The sequence below is a fragment of the Nannobrachium achirus genome, assembly GCF_963921795.1.
Source record: "Nannobrachium achirus genome assembly, chromosome: 19".
Lineage (NCBI taxonomy): Eukaryota > Metazoa > Chordata > Actinopteri > Myctophiformes > Myctophidae > Nannobrachium > Nannobrachium achirus.
Window position 1 is genome coordinate 21,692,195 of NC_137826.1, and position 18,659 is coordinate 21,710,853.

Genomic DNA, 18,659 nt, shown 5'->3' on the forward strand with positions numbered 1-18,659 from the left:
CTTGATGACCCTGAAGCTAAGGAACCTCTTGTTGAGCATGATGATCTTGTACTCGTCGCTGCCATCGTCCATAATGTGCCGCAGTGCCAGCAGGGAGGGCATGTTGGCCAGGATGGCACTGCGCCACACCGGATCGCCCTCATGCGAGATCAGCATCTTATCCTCGTTGGCTGTGATGGCGTCGTACAGCACCGCAGGGTCTTCATACTCATCCGGGGATGTGAAGTGGTCCTGGATGGAGACATGAATCATGGGTATGTTTGATTGTACATCTATATTTCGTGTGTGTGTTCAGTGCCCCGGCTCAGTTGAACCACAGGGATGTCCGTCAGTTTGTTCCTTTGAATTTTGATGTGATTTGTTTTCAAAAGCAATAACCCACAAGTACAATTCAAAGCAAAATAAAGCCCAGGTCTCATTTTCATAGAACCATTTTTTTCTTGTGTTCATGCCTGACCTGAGTAGATTCCACTCCATATAAAATCTTCACACAAAAGAATTATCAATCATACAGTTATACAGTAACATCTGTGGTCTCAAGCCAGAGAACCAAGACAGTTGTATGTTACGACAACTATCCTTGCCGGTTCAATGGAACCGGTTCAATGGAGAAGACACGCTCTCTACAGGAGTGAAAAAGTATTTTCATATAACTTTGTGCAGATTCTTGTAAGTATCAGAATAAAGGGAATATCCGCACTCTTGAGTAGTTTCTTGAAGTTTTTCTTAAATTCATGAAGCACAACAGCAGTCTCACCAGCAAGCGGACGCGTTTCGGAAGGCACCAGTCTGAAACGCATCCGTTTGCTGGTGAGACTGCTGTTGTGCTTCAGGAATTAAAAGAAAACACCAAGAAACTACTCAAGAGAGAGCGGATATTCCCTTTATACAGTTGTATGTTACTCATACCTGATGTAACTTGAGGGACATCCGCACACCTGGAGCCACCACCCGATTCAACAGGTCCATGTCCGCAAACACCCACTCGTCCCTCGGAGAGGTGATGCGGAAATCTCCCTTAAAGAGGGCGTGAAGGCCATAGAGGAAAGGCTCCAAGCTGTGACAGGGACAAAAACACAATACTGGCTCTTGTCATTCTGATACTGAGGTATAGATGTCAGAGAAGCATACATAATGCCACAAGGTACCATCTGGGATCTGCTCTCTACGTAGGGCTGTCACGATATGACATTTTACATGACGATTAATTATCACTCAAATAATTGGCGATTAACGATTTAATTGTGTTTTTGTCGTTGATAATTACATTTCTGTTTGGCTTTCAGGCTTTGAAGTTGTACATGGTAGATATGACACATAACCTAAATATACAAAGAAATTACTGACATATTTGACAACTTTATACTTAAAAAAGAACATTGATAGTGGAAATAGCCGATCTACAAGCTCACAACGCGTCGCGATGCGACGCGTTGTGAGCTTGTAGATCTGCTATTTCCACTATTTTTGACTGGAAACAATTATGACGATTATGAAAAATAATCATGATTATGTCAAATAATCACGATTAGACGATTATGTAATAATTGTGACAGCCCTATCTCTACGGTAACAAGTCATTGGTTAGACCTCCCTTTGGTTAGACCACGTAAACCTAACCTTAACCTCAGTAAAACTATGCCTAAACCTAACCCTAACTTCAGTAAAACTATGCCTAAACCTAACCCTAACCCCTAACCCTAACCCTAACCAAAGGGAGGTCTAACCATGGGGCAGTCTCCTTCTCTACTCAAACAACATCTACTATGGAGGGGTGGGCCGAGAGGGACTTACCTTGCTGACATGCTGTGAGAAGCTGTTCCCAGGGCTCTGCGTCCCAGGATGCACAGACCGAAACAGAGGTTGACCAGGGGTGAATCCCTCTCACTCTCCACCGGCTACAACACATAAACACATCAAAATGTTAACAATCAAAATGTTAACAAGAAGCTAAGTGATGGGGAACTACATTTTTTTTAAACCAATATGACAGTTCTTAAAACAAATTTGTATTTTCAGTAACCTTTTACAGAGGTATATTGAGTCTGAAAAATGTGGCAGAAATGCTACACTTGCTACACCCTTTTGGCCAATAAAAACGTCACAATGCATTAGCCTGCACACAAGGTCCTGACACTTAGTGACCTCTGGATGTTGACAACGGAACGACAAGTTAATCAGTCCTTTCTGGAAAATTGATTAACATTTTCTAGCAGTATTGAGGTTAATCTGTTCAGAATCTATGTGTATTTGTGACACAGGCCACCATCCAAGATTTTCCTCCCAGTTTTGTGCAAATCCTTACCAAAGTACTTCATATATCCTGCATTTTCTCCTTAACTGAGGTAACGTTGTAAATGAATGCCCTACTTCATCATACTACAGTGTTGCGCAAAAGCAGTGAAAATAGCCAATCTGCAAGCTCACAGCACATTGCGACACATTGTGAGCTAGGAGATCTGATCATTTTACTTTACAGATGAAAAGGTATTAAGAAGCTGTGACTGAATAATATCTACAAACAGGTTATTTCCTTTCTTTTTTTAACCCATTTAGAACGGGTACACATTATTGTGTATCATTATTTTATGCTTTAACTATTGAAAAATAGCAGATATACAAGCTCACAGCGCGGCACCGAGTGCCGCGCTGCGAGCTTGTAGATCTGCTATTTTTGAAAAATCATGAAAATTAGAATTTTAACCCGATTCTATAAGTGTCTTTTGAATCCTTCTAAGATTTTTTGAAAAACCCTATGTTTCTATGTCAGCAATCTGGCTAGCCATCGTCAAAGAAAAGGCCCTTTTCACTTAACTGGGCTCAGTTAGTCTGTTCTTGAGAGACTACTGTGTCAGTGGTTCTCAAACCTTTTCATGTCAAGGACCCCCCAAATGATATGTATTTGGCCACGGACCCCCATCTCAAAATATATAGTTCCAGGGACCGCCCAGAAGCAAAATTTGATTTACAAACGTTCGCTTTGAAAATACATATATTCAAAGATTTGCACACATTTTCAAGACTTTTTTCAAAAATAGCAGATCTACAAGCTCGCAGCGCGGCACTCGGTGCCGCGCTGTGAGCTTGTATATCTGCTATTTTTCACTGGTTAAAGCATTCAATAATTCTAGGCCTAAAATGGGTTAATTTCCTGAAAAGTAAATTATTTTAGACCCGACGGCGATAACATAACATAGGTTTGGCTAACCGTTTGGCGCCTGCTGTTGCAGTACTGGATCCAGTCCAGGTAGACCATGCAGAAGGCGGAGGGAGTGATGCCAGAGGCTCTGTGGTCGTAGTCCTCGTCGATGTTCAGGTTGAAGGTGGGGTCGCTGTCCACGTAGGTGGGAGCCTGGCAGGGCCGGAGCGCCTCCTGGACCGTCTCGTTGGCCAGCCATTCCTCCAGCTTGGGAGAGCGATTCACGTAGTAAATGATGCTCTGTTTTAAAAAAGGGGAATGAAAATAAATTATGCAAATGAGCACTGCATTAATGCATAGCGGTTTATAGTAAATCAATTTAAATCGATTCAAACAGGTGACGATTTAAAACGATTTCATAAAAATTTCAAATCAACGAGCAGATGCTCGTTGGCGCTCGATAATGCATCAAGGGAGGCAATTATGTTTCTGCACTGTCAAATAGGTCTACGTCTATTTTATGATAGCGTTGTTTTTTTGTTTTTTTTTACAGGGGGGGGGGGGGATTGAGCTAAAAATCTCCAAACTGTTGTTTTAATGCAGAGTTTCCTAACATTTTCAGCTTGATACCTAAAATAGAAATTTGGTATGTTCCCGAGAACTAAATGTACAAAAAATACAAATTAACTAAATTATAAACTATTATGAACTCTTAAGCCCCATTTGAGAAAATTGCTAAAATAGCTCACAACACATCACATTGTTGAAATGTTGACATTTTGAGTAGCAAAGGTTTACATTTATATTTATATTATTTTTACAATTTAATAGTCTTTATTTTATTTGTTTGTAGGAAAGGTTAGGGTGGCGACCCCATGTTTGGGGGAATCACTGCTTTGATGAAAAGCGGTGGACATGGCACCTTGACGTAGTAGGTGATGAGGATCTTGCGGAGGTCGAACACTTGCAGCATGGAGGCGGCGTTGTTGTCGCTGATGCTGTAGCCCTCCAGGACGTACTTGGTGGCCGCCACCTCCCAGGCCAGCCAGCGCTGGCCGAACGCCGCGTTGAACGACAGCATGTGGGGGAGGTGGCCCGGCTCGCAGCAACAGCAGCCCTCGTCTTCCTCCACCCCCTCCGTGATGGCCTCCACCTCCCTCTGCTGACAGTATGTCCCTAGGAGAGGACACCATAGTATTCGTATATTAGTATTTAGTATACTGTTGGAGACAGGGCAGTATAGTATACTAACTATAGCAAAGTGATCCTCACCCTTTTCAGGCCGCGACCCTCCCAAAATAATCATAATTTAATTGGGACCAACTCGCGAAACGTAATCTGTGTGACCTAGGAATATAATTGGGAGCATTTATGCATGTGGAAATAACTGCTCTTGTGCAACCCTTTTGTCCCTTTTCTTACCATTATTGAGTCAAACAGCAAAACAAGAAATGATTCAGATGATAATTGTATTGCAAAATATACTTTTCAAGCCGTTCTGGGCATTTAATAGCACTTCCCACTCCAGAGGTCATCTAATGATAGTGGTTATTGGTCCATTTGGTTCCATTTGTACACTCTTGGGAGTTATAGGGGGTCCATGGCCCAGTCGCTCCAATGATTCACAACTCAACTAGTCACATCATGCAACCACCAGCATTATCCGCATCCCCTTCCTGTTTAATTTCTTTCGCAGAAATGCCTGTATCTCGGCTCCTATGTTTCCATTGCATTTTGCGGCAAGACACGCTGTATTCAACGGCCCATAACTAGAGAACCGACAGTTGAAATGACTCGCTTTTTCCCCCCGCAGAAGCACAGAGATAACCTCCGTCTCTACCAACATTCAGTGAATTGATTGTACGGGAGATAAATATTCTGAAACTATTCAGTGGCCTGAGATTGGGAGGTCGGGGTTCGATTCCTGGCCGGGTAATACCAAAAACCGGGGGCCCAGTGCCCATAACTAGAGAGCCGACAGTTGAAATGACTCGCTTTTTCCCCCCGCAGAAGCACAGAGATAACCTCCGTCTCTACCAACATTCAGTGAATTGATTGTACGGGAGATAAATATTCTGAAACTATTCAGTGGCCTGAGATTGGGAGGTCGGGGTTCGATTCCTGGCCGGGTAATACCAAAAACCGGGGACCCAGTGCCTCCCTGCTTGGCACTCAGCATCAAGGGTTGGATTGGGGTCCCTGCTACATACTAGCGTCATGTCCAGGGGGTGTACTTGTACATTAAGCTGCCTCACGCTACAGATACAGGAGATGGGCTCCTGCCCAATGGGCCTCATGGCTGGGCAATCTTGTTACCATGGTTACCAGGTAAACAGGTGCCAAATAGGGGCTGTTTTGTTGCCAGGTGAGCAAAAACATTACATTTCCCAACAAGCTTAGCGGCCGATCCGCCCGCGAGTATTTCCTCATTCAGTCGGTGACTCAGTGTTTCAATCCTCCATGGACGCTCCATTGTAAACAGGAACCATGTAATTCTCAGCTTCGGTTGCGGCTTTACATCACCACGCTAAAGATCACATGCGCCCGTCATTCACGGCGATGTTCGCAAGTACAACGCACATGCACGTGCGCCGGTAAGTTTAAGGCATTTAATAATGGCGGCCAATGTGTTAAAAGCTTTAGGAACCACTCATTGAATTCTATTAGAACGGGTACACATTATTGTGTACCTTTTCATGTGAAGGACCCCCAAACTGATATTTATTTCGCCACGGACCCGCATCTCAAAATATCTAGTTCCAGGGACCACCCAGAAGCAAAATTTGAGTTACAAACGTTCGCTTCGAAAATACATATATTCAAAGATTCGCACACATTTTCAAGACTTTTTCAAAAATAGCAGATCTACAAGCTCACAGCGCGGCACTCGGTGCCGCGCTGTGAGCTTGTATATCTGCTATTTTTCACCGGTTAAAGCATTCAATAATTCTAGGCCTAAATGGGTTAATTAAAAAAGTGCTATTCTCTCAAAACCAACCTCTGAACTCCAGGCCCCTGAGCTGGAAGGTGACCAGGCCGTTGCCGATCTCGATGATGTGCACCAGGGCGTTGAGGTAGTCTGAAGCCAGGATGAAGCAGTCCCCCGTGCTGTAGTTCCCCCAGCGGCCCAGCAGCAGGTCCCCACACAGGCTGTGCTGTAGGGAGCGCGTCAGGTGCTCGTAGAAGATAGAGTTCAGGTTGTTGTCGTCCGCACCTTGGGGGTGACAGGGGGAGGGGTGGGGCACAGACACCAGTGGTTTAGAACAGTGGTGTTCTTTTTTAATCGTTAATCCTCCGATAAGTTGAATGGCTCAGCTGATCGAACAATCAATCCAAATGTCACCATTCGCCATCCTAGCTTACAATAACAGGAGGTATAATCTTGTAAACTAGTTAATACATGTCTCGAGTGTTCAAACACAAAAAGATAAATGAGGGTGGTTGTTGTTGTTTTTGTGTGTAAAAACATAGCTTAATGGACAAGGATTCATATTTTAGATAGTCATTAGAGAAAAGAAAAGATGAGTTAAAATGTTTTCATTTACTTCTGTCGTTGTAGCGATTTAATGATGTTGATTTGCATGCATGCCCCCAGGTTGGGGGCATGCAAGCAAGTGGCTAAATATGTATTTTTAAGACACAATAAGCCCATTGCCAAGATGCACCGCTGTTATAGTAACAAGAAAGAAAGAAATTACCGGCTTATTGTGTCTAAAAAGACATATTTAGCTACGTATGCATTCCCCCAACCACTGAAATCAAAATACTAAAAATCGCTAAAACAATAGAAAGCAGTAAATGAAAACATTTTAACACTGATCTTTTCTTAACACTTTTGCTGCCCCTTACTTTGAAGGGATGAATTTTCCTTGCAGCCGCGCGCCGCTTCCTCCATAGGCCTCCGCTCTTATTTTGAAGGGCCAGGCGGGAATTTGCGCCGATTTCTTTTCACTTTTTTTTCTTCAACGTTTACCCCATCTAGTCACGTGACAGTGTGTAGACGAGAGGGTGTCATGGCGGCCCCCATGCGATAGCATATTGAGCTGTAAACATGCCAACCTTGGGATCAAAATGGAGTCTCTTTATGGGAAGATCAATGGATTTCTAATGGAGGAGCTTCACTTCGTGTGCACGCCCAGCGTGCGTTGTAAACAAATCCCGGACATCGCCGATGCAGAATGGACAGCCAAGACGTACAGTAAGTCATAACAGTGTTACTGTATTTACAGTAAGAGTGACGAGCTGACCCGTCAACGGCGTCATGGTATTAAACCTTTCATTGACGGGCAGCTATAAAGTTAACATTGATCTTTTCTTTTCTCTAATTACAATCTAAATATGAACCCTTGTTTAAAAAAAAAAAAAACAGTTGTCCTTTACCATGTTGTGCGCTATAGAACATTTTAATAACAAATATTACTACAACTACTACAGAAAATTGCAGAGGAGCACTTCATATCCAGTATACTATTCCTCAAAAGAGATTGCCCTCAATTTACTGTAGCACACTGCCCAAGCAAGGTCTAGCCATATGTGAGGTTTCACCTGGCCTGGATCCCTCATGAGCTTGTTCTAATTTCACTTTAACTTTCATGTTCCCATTTATCTCCTAGGAGAGACATGTGACTCTCTCATGGCCTACCTGGGTTGCGGTCCAGCTGAGTGGCGAGCCTCGTGTTGGAGTGGTCGACCCGCTTGGTGCTGCAAGGTAGGAGAAACCATAACACATTTAGTTCCCACCTTCATTTTGAGAGGCATTCTGATGAAAATCCTGAAAATAGCACTCAAAACACATCTCTATAAAAGTATCATCTAGCTCTACTTTATTATACCTACAGTATAATCTAGCAACAGCTGCCAGTTGTCAGAATAAAAGTAACGTTTTCCAGCATCAGTTTGATGATAGTTTTTGTGGAATTGTAGTGACATCTTTTGGCATTGTTGATGTGTGACATTGAACCTAAAACTGACAGCATCAGATTTATTTTCACTGTCATCAATGTACCCAAAACCAAAAATGTGGTGCAGCGCACCTAAAAATACCTCAACTGGGCCAAATCAACAATTTATCTCACTCACAATCCAGGATCTGGACTTCAAAAAAAGAAAAAGAATGAAGCCAAGGGACAATTTTGCTTTGTGGGTTTTGTAATAAGCTTGTCTTGATCCCAGCCATAAATATGTATATTTATAAGGCATAAACTCAGTAATACACTTGAGGTCATGCTACACCTTGAGATATTGGCACTTGGCTTCATGCCTGCCTATGACTGCAACATATCAATGGCAATGTATCACAGAATAGCACGCACTCGTGTGTATTATTGTTTAATTACAGCAATTATAGCGGTTTCATTAGCACAAAAAAAAAGGTATTTTGGTCTTCAGACAGTGGCTTAGAGCCACTGTCACTAAGACACAGGGAAGGGACACTAAAGTCAAACATCTTAGGAGTTGACACTAGCACTTGCCCGATTGCCTGCGGCAAGTAAATGAAAAGTTTGGGCAAGTGGAGTTTGCTTCTTTCAGGTTGCCAGACAGGAAGTGTGTTTGAATGGGGAAGCAACTGTCTCCATTAAATATTATTGAACAAACAACAAATAATGCTATCTAGTAGCAGTTAAGCTCATTCAGATTTTCAAAGTGACTGATGCCACTTGGCTGTTGCTGATTGGATTTAACATTAATTTGATTTACTTTTCAGGCAAATGGGCATGACCTTTCGGGCAAGTACAACTTGGCCTGTACTTGCCCAACAGGCAAGAAGAGCCTACCCCTCCCCCTCCCCCCTGCTACATAAACATCATACATACTGTATACACAAGAGGCACAACAAGATGAAAACGTAGGACAAGTCAGAGTTTCAACTAATGCAACACTTCCTGGTAGACATGGAATTTGTGACCACACAATACAACATAATCCAAGCGCAACTTACTTGTAGTCTCGCTCCCAGAACTTAACAGGCCTGGTGTATGAGGTGACAAATACAGCACTACCCAGGACTGGGTTGAGAGGAGTAGAAAATATGGCAGAGAACACAGCCTGGACGAACAGCACAGCAGAGTCTGAGGTAACCATTGAGTTAAGGATCTCTCCGACATCAATTTAATTGCTCAAATGTAATTCCCTCAATACGTTAACTCATTTAGTGCTCCTGAAATTAACGGATTATAAAGTCCACGATGCCACCCTCAGGCTGCATTCACTCCCGTTATCTTATTTTGAAGGCCAGAAGTCCACAGCGTAAACACTTCCGGTCTGACGTCATCGCGTCCTGCGCCGGAATCTATCATTGTTTACGTGGTGTCATGGCGGATCGGCTCGGAGCTTTTCACCATGTGTTATATAAGCGAGCATCTGCCTCCATCTTCGCTTCTAAAGTGTAGTTTTGAGATAATGGACATTAAAGATGAGATCCCCTGTCCACCTCAATGTTATGGGATGACTATTTTGTGCTCGTGGAGCCGTGATGATGAGAAATCAGCGACGGATTTCGGCTCCGGACCTTCCGCCATTGTATCCGGTAATATAACCGCCGTTACAGTAATATATTACTTTTCACGAGTATACTCGGGATTGGCACTCCGGGTACTCGAGTACTTTTCACGAGTATTCTCGGGATCAGCACTAAATTTTAATATATGGATCCTGTAGCACCTGCAACCTTTGCAGTGAAGGGATATGTCATCAGAGATTCACACACACACACACACACACACACACACACACACACACACACACACACACACACACACACACACACACACACACACACACACACACACACACACACACACACACACACACACACACACACACACACACACACACACACACACACACAGTATGAGTATAGTGTTGAAGGATACGGGGCACAGCGAAGGGCTGGGCAAAGGCGTGGAACGCTGAACCCCAGGTGATCTGCCAGGGGGCGATGTAGGTCAACACAAAACGCAGTTTGTACAGCAGGTCCCACATCTGGCACGGGAAAGAAACATGCTTCAGTAATCACTCATATACACAAGCACACATACACACACAAAGCGTATTGCTATAGATCAGGGGTCTTCAACGTTTTCAGGCCAAGGACCCCTTAGTTGACAGAGATGAAGCAGGGATTCTTACAACTTTTCATAGATTCCATATAGTTTCATCCTTTTCTCAGCACAATTATCAGTGTATGTTGGATTCATGTAAATTTGTGTTTTCAGATATTTAACCACTTGAACCGTCAACAGTTAATAAACTTGAGCTTTCACTCTGTACTTAGTCTGCTCTTTTTCCCCTCTGCACCAAAGCTCTTTACCAAAAATAGAAGATCTACACGCTCACAACGTCTTGCGCTTGTGAGCTTGTAGATCTGCTATTTTTGGCTACATTTCTCAGAATATGGACACTAGGGTTCAAGTGGTTAATATAAAAGTATATCACTCAAAGACTTGGAGGACCCCCTGTAGTAGCTCTGAGGACGCACTAGGGGTCCCGGACCCCCTGTTGAAGACCCTTGCTATAGATATAGAGGTGTGCTGCATCTCTCACCTTGCTGAAGAGAATGGACATGAAGTAGTAGTCGATGAGGAAGGTCTCAGAGAAGTTGGGATGGTCAAATTGAAAGAAGAGCGTGGTGAAGCACAGCGTAACGTACTGCAGCGACGGGGCACAGAAGGACGATCGCAGCAGCTTCATCCCTGCCACCGAGATGAAGAGGGCACGGCTACTGGAGGAGTGGAGAGAGAAAAGAGAGAAGTACATAATTACACTTAATCACTTGAACCCTATTGTCCCTATTCTGGGGATGGCGATCTACCGCGTAGCCGCCCGACCTCTAGTATTCAGAAGTATGCTGAGTTACAAGCTTGAGACGCGTTGTGATCTTGTATATCTGCTATTTGTTAAAAATAATAATTAATGTTCATTGATCACATAGGGATGTGACGATATGAAAATGTCATATCGCGATTTACGATATTATCGCGATAATCAAAATCCATTATCCTGGGGTGGAACATTTGCCAAAAAATAGCAGATCTACAAGCTCACAACGCCAAAGACAAATGATAGTGAATGAAAGAAAAGACTGTATCATGAATTGATCCCAGTGCATGACGGAGGACGATATCATGATAAATTAAATCTCCAAGATACAATTATCTTGAGTGTTTTTATCACGATAAACGATAATATCGCTTATTGTCCCATCCCTATTCACACGTGATCCACACCTGGTTAAAAGTGGTTCAAAATTGGCTACAGGATTATTACTGTTACTGATAATGTCCAATAACAGCCAATATATTGGCCAAACTGATATATGGGTTGGGCTCTATACAGATACACCTAAAAAGATATTGTGGGGAAAAAAGCAGCAGATATAGCATCCCAAATCATCACTGACAGCGGAAACTTCACACCGGACTTCAAGCAACTCTGACTTCAGAAGGATGACATTTCTGTATTATAAATCCTTGTTTTGACTGGTCATGTGTAATATTGTAATATTATGAGATATGGAATCTAAAAATCTAAATTAAAACAATAAGCGTTTTGAACGGAAAATAATGAACCTTCCCGCATTTTTTTTAGACCGATCTGTAGTTGATACGGTGTGAAGAGACTTACTAGATGTCCAGTTCTTTATGGTTCTGTCCCACGGTGCGGGCCTCTGTTGTTAGGGAGTTGAGGACTACAGCCGGGTAGATTAAGTACTTCTCCACGCACTGGAGCCACGCGTACAGCTTCTCAAACCACATCAGCTGAGCAGCATCTGTAGCAGACCCCCGTGTGAATTACAAGTAGTAATTTAAATGAATACATTAAAAAAAAGGGTAATAAAAAAGTAGCCACTCACCTCGGACCTCAAACTGGCTGTACTCTTTGGAGCGGAGGACTGGGTGCGCCAGGCAGAACCAAGGTAGCTGCTTACGGAGCTGAGGCAGGAGATAATGTGTGAGGAAGCCCACCACTCCTGCCATGATGTACAGCACCAAGCTAAGAGCAGGCTGAGGACCAGGAGAGGAGAGACAGGGATATAAGAGAAGAGAGCGAGAGAGAAAGAAGGTTGAGCTTTAAGCAAACATTGGAAGTTTAAAACCACTTAGAAATCAAGTGCTTTAGTTCAAATATATGTATATAAAAATTGACTTTTTTGAAAGGGCTATGTGGGTGCTTTTCAAAACAGGCTACCTATGGCACATTTGCATTGAGAAAATAATTTCAATTATAGTATAGTAATTATAGTAGAGTGGGAAGGGCATCATGCACCCACCCTGGACATATACTTATAATCAGTTTCTGTTTCTGGATTGGAAGAAAGCATTTTACAAAATGTCCCATATACCATTTATATGCCAATTGGTGCTGCCATTATAGAAACTTTAAAAAAATATATAAATCAGACGATATTGAAATTAACTGAACAAATAAGTTGTCTAGATGTGTTGAGGACAATTTTCCCTAAGTGGACTGAGTCAATGCATCTGTCTACATGTAATTCTTTCCAAATACGATTAAGACAATGCCAACAACTAACTTGTAGAGCTATGAAGACTGTGCTGGCACTGATGGCGAAGGTGATGACTGCCATGAGGGGACACATGACAAGATCTGAATGAAGAATCTCTTTCTACAAAGAAAAGAAAGAAAAAGAAACAGACAGAGAGAGGGAGAGAGAGAGTTTAATGTTTCCCCGCTGCCCGATGAAACTTTTTTTTTTTATCAGTGAATCCAATCCATGATAAAATGTAAAAACTGTGGTGCGACCAATCAATATGAAACTGTCAAATCAAATCCACGCCAGGATTTCATCTCAGCACATTTGAGCCAGGGGATTCTGGCACGGAACATTGGATTTAGCTTGAAACAATATAAATGCACAACAAATCAAATCTGCCATCAAAACCCCAGGCACGCGAGTATCACAAAAAACAGAAGTGAAGCAGCACCGTGGTTAGAACACTTTCTAAAGGCTTGTAAAGGGTTTTTGGCTTTACCACAGAGTTACGTAGCTTCTCAGGAAGTGGGTCCTTGATCTCCACAGGGGGTTCCTCGGGTGTCCGATTTTCCAGCTCTGGAAATAATTTTGCTCGCACAAGAGACCTGGGGAGGAGGGAACACAAATAACACATACTGGGAATGCTGTTATACTGTATATCAACGCTGTTATACTGTATATCAATGCTGTTATACTGTATATCAATGCTGTTATACTGTATATCAACGGAGATGTGATTCGGTTGTGGTTACGAGGCCACCGGTCGAAGATAATCCCAGCCATGCTGACAGTGTAACAGCACAACCACAAGTGTAATATTGCTTTTGAAATGGAACGACAACAGTTTCTGATTTTTTCACAAAATATAGTTCGTTCTGGATTCAATCAAAACTTTTCTTAGGCAACATAACAATAAAACAGTCATCTCAAATTAAGTCAGTAGTCCGGGCAACATCAGATGCAACGCAGATCATAGATCATCAATAAATACCTACATAGGAATCTCTTACTACACAAAATATGTTGGGAATGAATCCGGGCTGTTTCCAGCCTAATGTAAGCTACTCCCCCCCCCCCCCCTCAAAAAAAAGAAAAGAAAAAGAAGTAGATGATGCCATGTGAAGACAGAATACTGACCATAGGATGGTGGGGTCACTGCTCTGACGACTGAGGTGGTAGGACAGGGCCAGGAGGAGCCCACAGAACACGGAGAACAGCACTGGCACATGGGCGTCACCCCACGGCGCCTAGAGGTCAAAGGTAAACACCACAACATGAGGAGACCACATTCAACGGTAACATGTCATGACTCAGACCTCCCTTTGGTTCAACCACCTAAACCTAACCTTAACCTCAGTAAAACTATGCCTAAACCTAACACTAACCTCAGTAAAACTAACGCAGGTGAGTAGCTAACCTGCCGACGCTGGTGAGTAGATAACCTGCCGACGCTAAGTCGGACTATGGATAAGTCGGAGTCATGAGCAGTCCCCCATTCAACACATATACACACATACACACACAAGCATACAGAATGTAGATTCAAATCATCGAGCATGACATAATCAAGTCTGACTCATTTCCATTGTGGTCCTCCTGGTGGGCAGAAGAAGCAACATTTCTCACACCCTGAAGAAAGCACAAGCTGACACGTCTTGGTGTATTTTCTATTATTATTCTAGCCCAATGAATTGAAGGCCCTTTACATTTTTCAAACCTAACAGTACCCTGAGTGCCTGGATCTGGATTATTTATGCCATTTCTTATATATTTTTTTCTTTTCAGACATAACTCTTCCTCTGTCTTTGAACAATGTTTCTCTATTCATGATGTTCGCTCTCAAGTGTCCTCCTCGCCGCCACTTACATTGATAGCACCAAGGCAGAAGCCATACAGCAGAGCAGCCACCAACACACTGCGGAACAGGCTGAAGAGCGACGATAAGGGGCTGGTAGTGGCTGTGGAGAGACCAGACATTAGGGTTGGGATCCGGAGGAATCGGATCCAACATTGAGGAGCCGGAATGGGTTCCATCACATTTGGAACAGTTTCTGGAACTAGGGCTGTCACGATATGACATTTTACATGACGATTAATTGTCACTCAAATAATTGCGATTAACGATTTTTTGTCGTTGATAATTACATTTCTGTTCGGCTTTTAGGCTTTGAAGTTTCACATGGTAGATATGAAGCATAACCTAAATATACAAAGAAATGACTGACATATTTGACAACTTTCTACTTAAAAAATAACAATGGTAGTGGAAATAGCCGATCTACAAGCTCACAACGCGTCGCATCGCGACGCGTTGTGAGCTTGTAGATCTGCTATTTCCACTATTTCTGAAAATGTTTATCAATGTATGAACATTTTTCAACTTTCACGATTATGACGATTATGAACAAATATGTGCGATTAAGTAAAATAATTACGATTAGACGATTATGTAATAATTGTGACAGCCCTATCTGGAACCGTTTTTTAATCACACAGGTCAGTGTGACACTACAATACCATTGGTTCTCAAATTTCAAGGACCACCATAACTCTGAGTGTACAAATGCAACCAAATGGACCCGTAAGTTCCATTTGTACACACTCATCAACTCTGAGAGACCTGTTGGGGTTCATTTGGAACACCCCTATAGGAATCGTTAAAGGGACCCATTAAGGTAATCATTAAGGCACCGGAATCGTTAAATCATAAAGGATCCCAACCCTATAAGACATGGATTAGATTTTTTACAGTGATACGATAGTGCACATTAATCAACAGAAATCATCACTGTCAATGTGCCAGTGTTTATCCGTGCGGCTAATTTGCTACATACAGAAAGAACCCTAAGTGAACATGAGGAGAACATGCAAACTCAACACAAAGTTCCCAGTTGCATTGTGAACCCAGGATTGACATGTGCCAAATCGCTGAGCCAGCAAGACCAATCAATCACCCCTAGCTCTGACAATGTTTTATTTTTTTCCTATTTTTATATGAAACGTGCTCTTACCAGTTCCGCCAAAGATGTGCATGTCAATTTGCTCCAGCACACACATGATAAAGGTGTTGACTTGAGGTAGGAGCCCAAACAGGAAAATGACCGGGAAACACAAAGCGAACACTGTTGGAGAAAACCAAAACACACAAATACAAAATAAGTCAAAACAAACCGAGTTATGTTGGCGATATGCATTTTTTTTTTTTGTTCTTATAATTTTTATCCCACAATTTTGTAACCCATTTTTTCACCCAGTGCCAATTGTCTATGTAATCCTGGGCTCTGCTCTCCCTCTGCCAACCGGCGATATGCATTTTAACATAAAATTAAGTTTCAACCATGGCGTCTCCATTTTGAGCACATTTTAAAAAGAAATGTAAAAGAAACCCGTTTTTAAAGATTATAAAGAAGAAAAAACTCCACCATCAGTGTGTGAATGGGTGAATGCAATGCTAAATCATTGTAAAGCGCCTTGGATAAAGGCGCTCTATAAATGCACCATTTAACCAACCTATGAGCATGTCCCTGGCACAGTGCAGGAACTGCGCAGAGAAGAAGGTGACGCCGTAGAGGGAGAAGGGCTGCAGGCCGGCAGAGCTTCCAGACAGGTCAAAGATCCAGATCATCACACAGCACAGGCAGAAGTACACCGGCCGGCTGTACACGATGATCCAGTTATGACCCTGTTGTCAGGAGGGAACGGACAGAGATGGGTCTGTCACGATTATGACATTTTACATGACGATTAATTGTCACTCAAATAATTGCAATTAACGATTTGTGTTTTTGTCGTTGACAATTACATTTCTGTTTGGTTTTTAGGCTTTGAAGTTGGAAATAGCCGATCTACAAGCTCACAATGGGTCGCGGCGCGTTGTGAGCTTGTAGACCTGATATTTCCACTATTCTTTACTTTAAAAAAAAGATATGAACATTTTTCAATATAGAAACGATTATGAAAAATAATCACGATTATGTCAAATAATTGCAATTAGACGGTTAGGTAATAATTGTGACAGCCCTAGACAGAGAGAAGATATAATGGGTGAATTACTTAGCTTTGAGCTGACAAAAGATCCAATGAAAATTGGATGGTTTTCAATGTCGAAATTATTTCATGGTGTTCTTTTCAATCATTAGAATATTGGACTGGAGGATTTGATGTATTGCCAAGCACTGTTTCAGAAGAGATGATAGGGAATCGAAGTAGAGTAGATGCCCCAGCCCGTACGAGTCGCTGGTGCAGCGGCATGATTTCCAGCTTCCCTACTGTGGCCTTGTGCTTATATGGATGCCCAGGCCAAGCCAGATGCACCACCGAAGATTCAAACACCTAGTCTCTGTGGAGGTGGACATCAACTTTTACCCCTGCGCCACCCAAGTGCTAAACTAAAGTTAAACAACACTTACATGCATTGGAGAAGCTGCATCAGGTTGTACACTCTGTAAGAAAAGAGATTGGCATGGATTGATGGTAGGTTCTCATAGACATAAAAAGGTATCAACAGTTTAAGGAGATAACAATGAAGAGATAATACCACAGATAGCTAATGTAGATAAGAGCCATGTGTCCCCATTCTTATACTGACACCAACATCCCTTATCTAAGCTTGTAATCTAGATTAACGGTTGTGGCCTTTCCCCACTTCTTACCGCAGCTGTTGCTTAGACTGCTGGTGCATGAGAAAGTGAAGCTTATTCAATAGCCATGCTTGTATGACACAGTTTTTGATTACATTGGAAGCTACTCTTGATAATAGCATCAACTAAATGCCCCAAAATCTAAAACAGAATGTGGATGCTCAGTGTAAATAATCCTAAAAAAGAAAAAACCCAACAGCAAAGTAGCTGGATGGGACCCAGTTCTTGCGGGCTGCCAGAGGCAGGTCACTGACTGCACCTTGAGTAAGGAGTACTGGCAGCTGGCGATGACCAGGCAGAACTGGAAGACCCAGATGTCCCTGAAGAAGCCCTGGAGCAGCAGCAGGAACCCCAGGAAGGCCACCAGGCTGGCCAGCACCACGGCAAACACGTTCTCCCCCACTCGCCGGTTCCTGACACAGGGGGTGAAAGTGGGGTCAGTTACACGAGACGTGTGACTACCACTTCACATCGTTTGGAGAGTTCTTTAAAATCCACTTTCACAATTCAAGGAATGATGCAGGTCTTGCAAACATCGGAATTGAAATGTTAAACACATTTTAGACACCCTGAAGGACAGGCAGAAACCTTGTATCTCGTAAAAGTAAAGCCCTGCTTCATCATACAAGACTGTTGCACAAAACTAGTGAGTTGAAGTTTAAATCATTTTTTAAATGATGAATACAAAACGAACGGTTTCCACCCAACAACGACGATTTATGCATTTTCAAGCACCCCATCAAAAACCTCCATCTATCCTTCCTACCTGTCTAACAGGGCTAGCAGGGCCAGACGATCATAGCGGACCCTCAGCCACCTCCTCGGCAGCACCCAGAAGCGATAGTATTGTTTGGGTTTGGCCTTCTCCTCAATCATCAGAGTGTTCTCCTGGGACTCCTGGAGAGACTCGTGGTCCAGGTCAAACTAGAGAGAGGTATGGTGATGATAAGAGGGTTGAGAGGACTCTTGCATATTCATCAGAATCGGGTATATTATCGTCACAGCAATTATTGCACAAACTAGGACATTTCAAAAAGGGTGTGTGTGTGTTTGTTCATGAATATACTGTTGTCTGAGCCTGAACATCTTTGTTAGCTCATCAAATACAAGTCAGGTTGAGCTTTTCTTTTGTTGTTGCTTTGTATGTAAAAAACGAAAAATAAAAAAAATAAAAAATAAAAAAAATAAATAAACATTGTAAAAAAAAAAAAATACAAGTCAGGTATGAAATTGAGTATTTTTTTTGCGTTTGTATTTTTTTTAATTTTATTTGCGTTTGTATTGAGAAATTAGTGTGCGCAAAATACTGCTATAGTAAATAAAAAGCAAATTCATAACTTTTTGTAGTTGCACATTGTATAGGGAATAATTTGTGGTTGACACAAAA

The 18,659-nt window shown here is 42.4% G+C and overlaps 1 protein-coding gene across 1 annotated transcript in view; it reads right to left on the minus strand.

Annotated features, from left to right (window-relative positions):
* Positions 1-18,659, minus strand: part of LOC308304535 (pecanex-like protein 3) — a 38,191-nt gene that overhangs the window by 7,814 nt on the left and 11,718 nt on the right. Inside the window, exons 11-31 of the mRNA XM_080749155.1 lie at positions 18,039-18,196; positions 17,532-17,685; positions 17,042-17,074; positions 16,143-16,314; positions 15,644-15,754; positions 14,499-14,590; positions 13,770-13,879; positions 13,132-13,237; positions 12,672-12,764; positions 11,991-12,141; positions 11,762-11,906; positions 10,682-10,859; positions 10,012-10,120; positions 9,078-9,207; positions 7,782-7,840; positions 6,138-6,353; positions 4,062-4,315; positions 3,209-3,439; positions 1,795-1,898; positions 910-1,057; positions 1-231 (exon numbers count right to left, since the gene is read on the minus strand). Coding sequence (XP_080605281.1) covers positions 1-231; positions 910-1,057; positions 1,795-1,898; positions 3,209-3,439; positions 4,062-4,315; positions 6,138-6,353; positions 7,782-7,840; positions 9,078-9,207; positions 10,012-10,120; positions 10,682-10,859; positions 11,762-11,906; positions 11,991-12,141; positions 12,672-12,764; positions 13,132-13,237; positions 13,770-13,879; positions 14,499-14,590; positions 15,644-15,754; positions 16,143-16,314; positions 17,042-17,074; positions 17,532-17,685; positions 18,039-18,196 — 2,985 coding nt within the window. The remainder of the gene's footprint in view (positions 232-909; positions 1,058-1,794; positions 1,899-3,208; positions 3,440-4,061; positions 4,316-6,137; positions 6,354-7,781; positions 7,841-9,077; positions 9,208-10,011; positions 10,121-10,681; positions 10,860-11,761; positions 11,907-11,990; positions 12,142-12,671; positions 12,765-13,131; positions 13,238-13,769; positions 13,880-14,498; positions 14,591-15,643; positions 15,755-16,142; positions 16,315-17,041; positions 17,075-17,531; positions 17,686-18,038; positions 18,197-18,659) is intronic.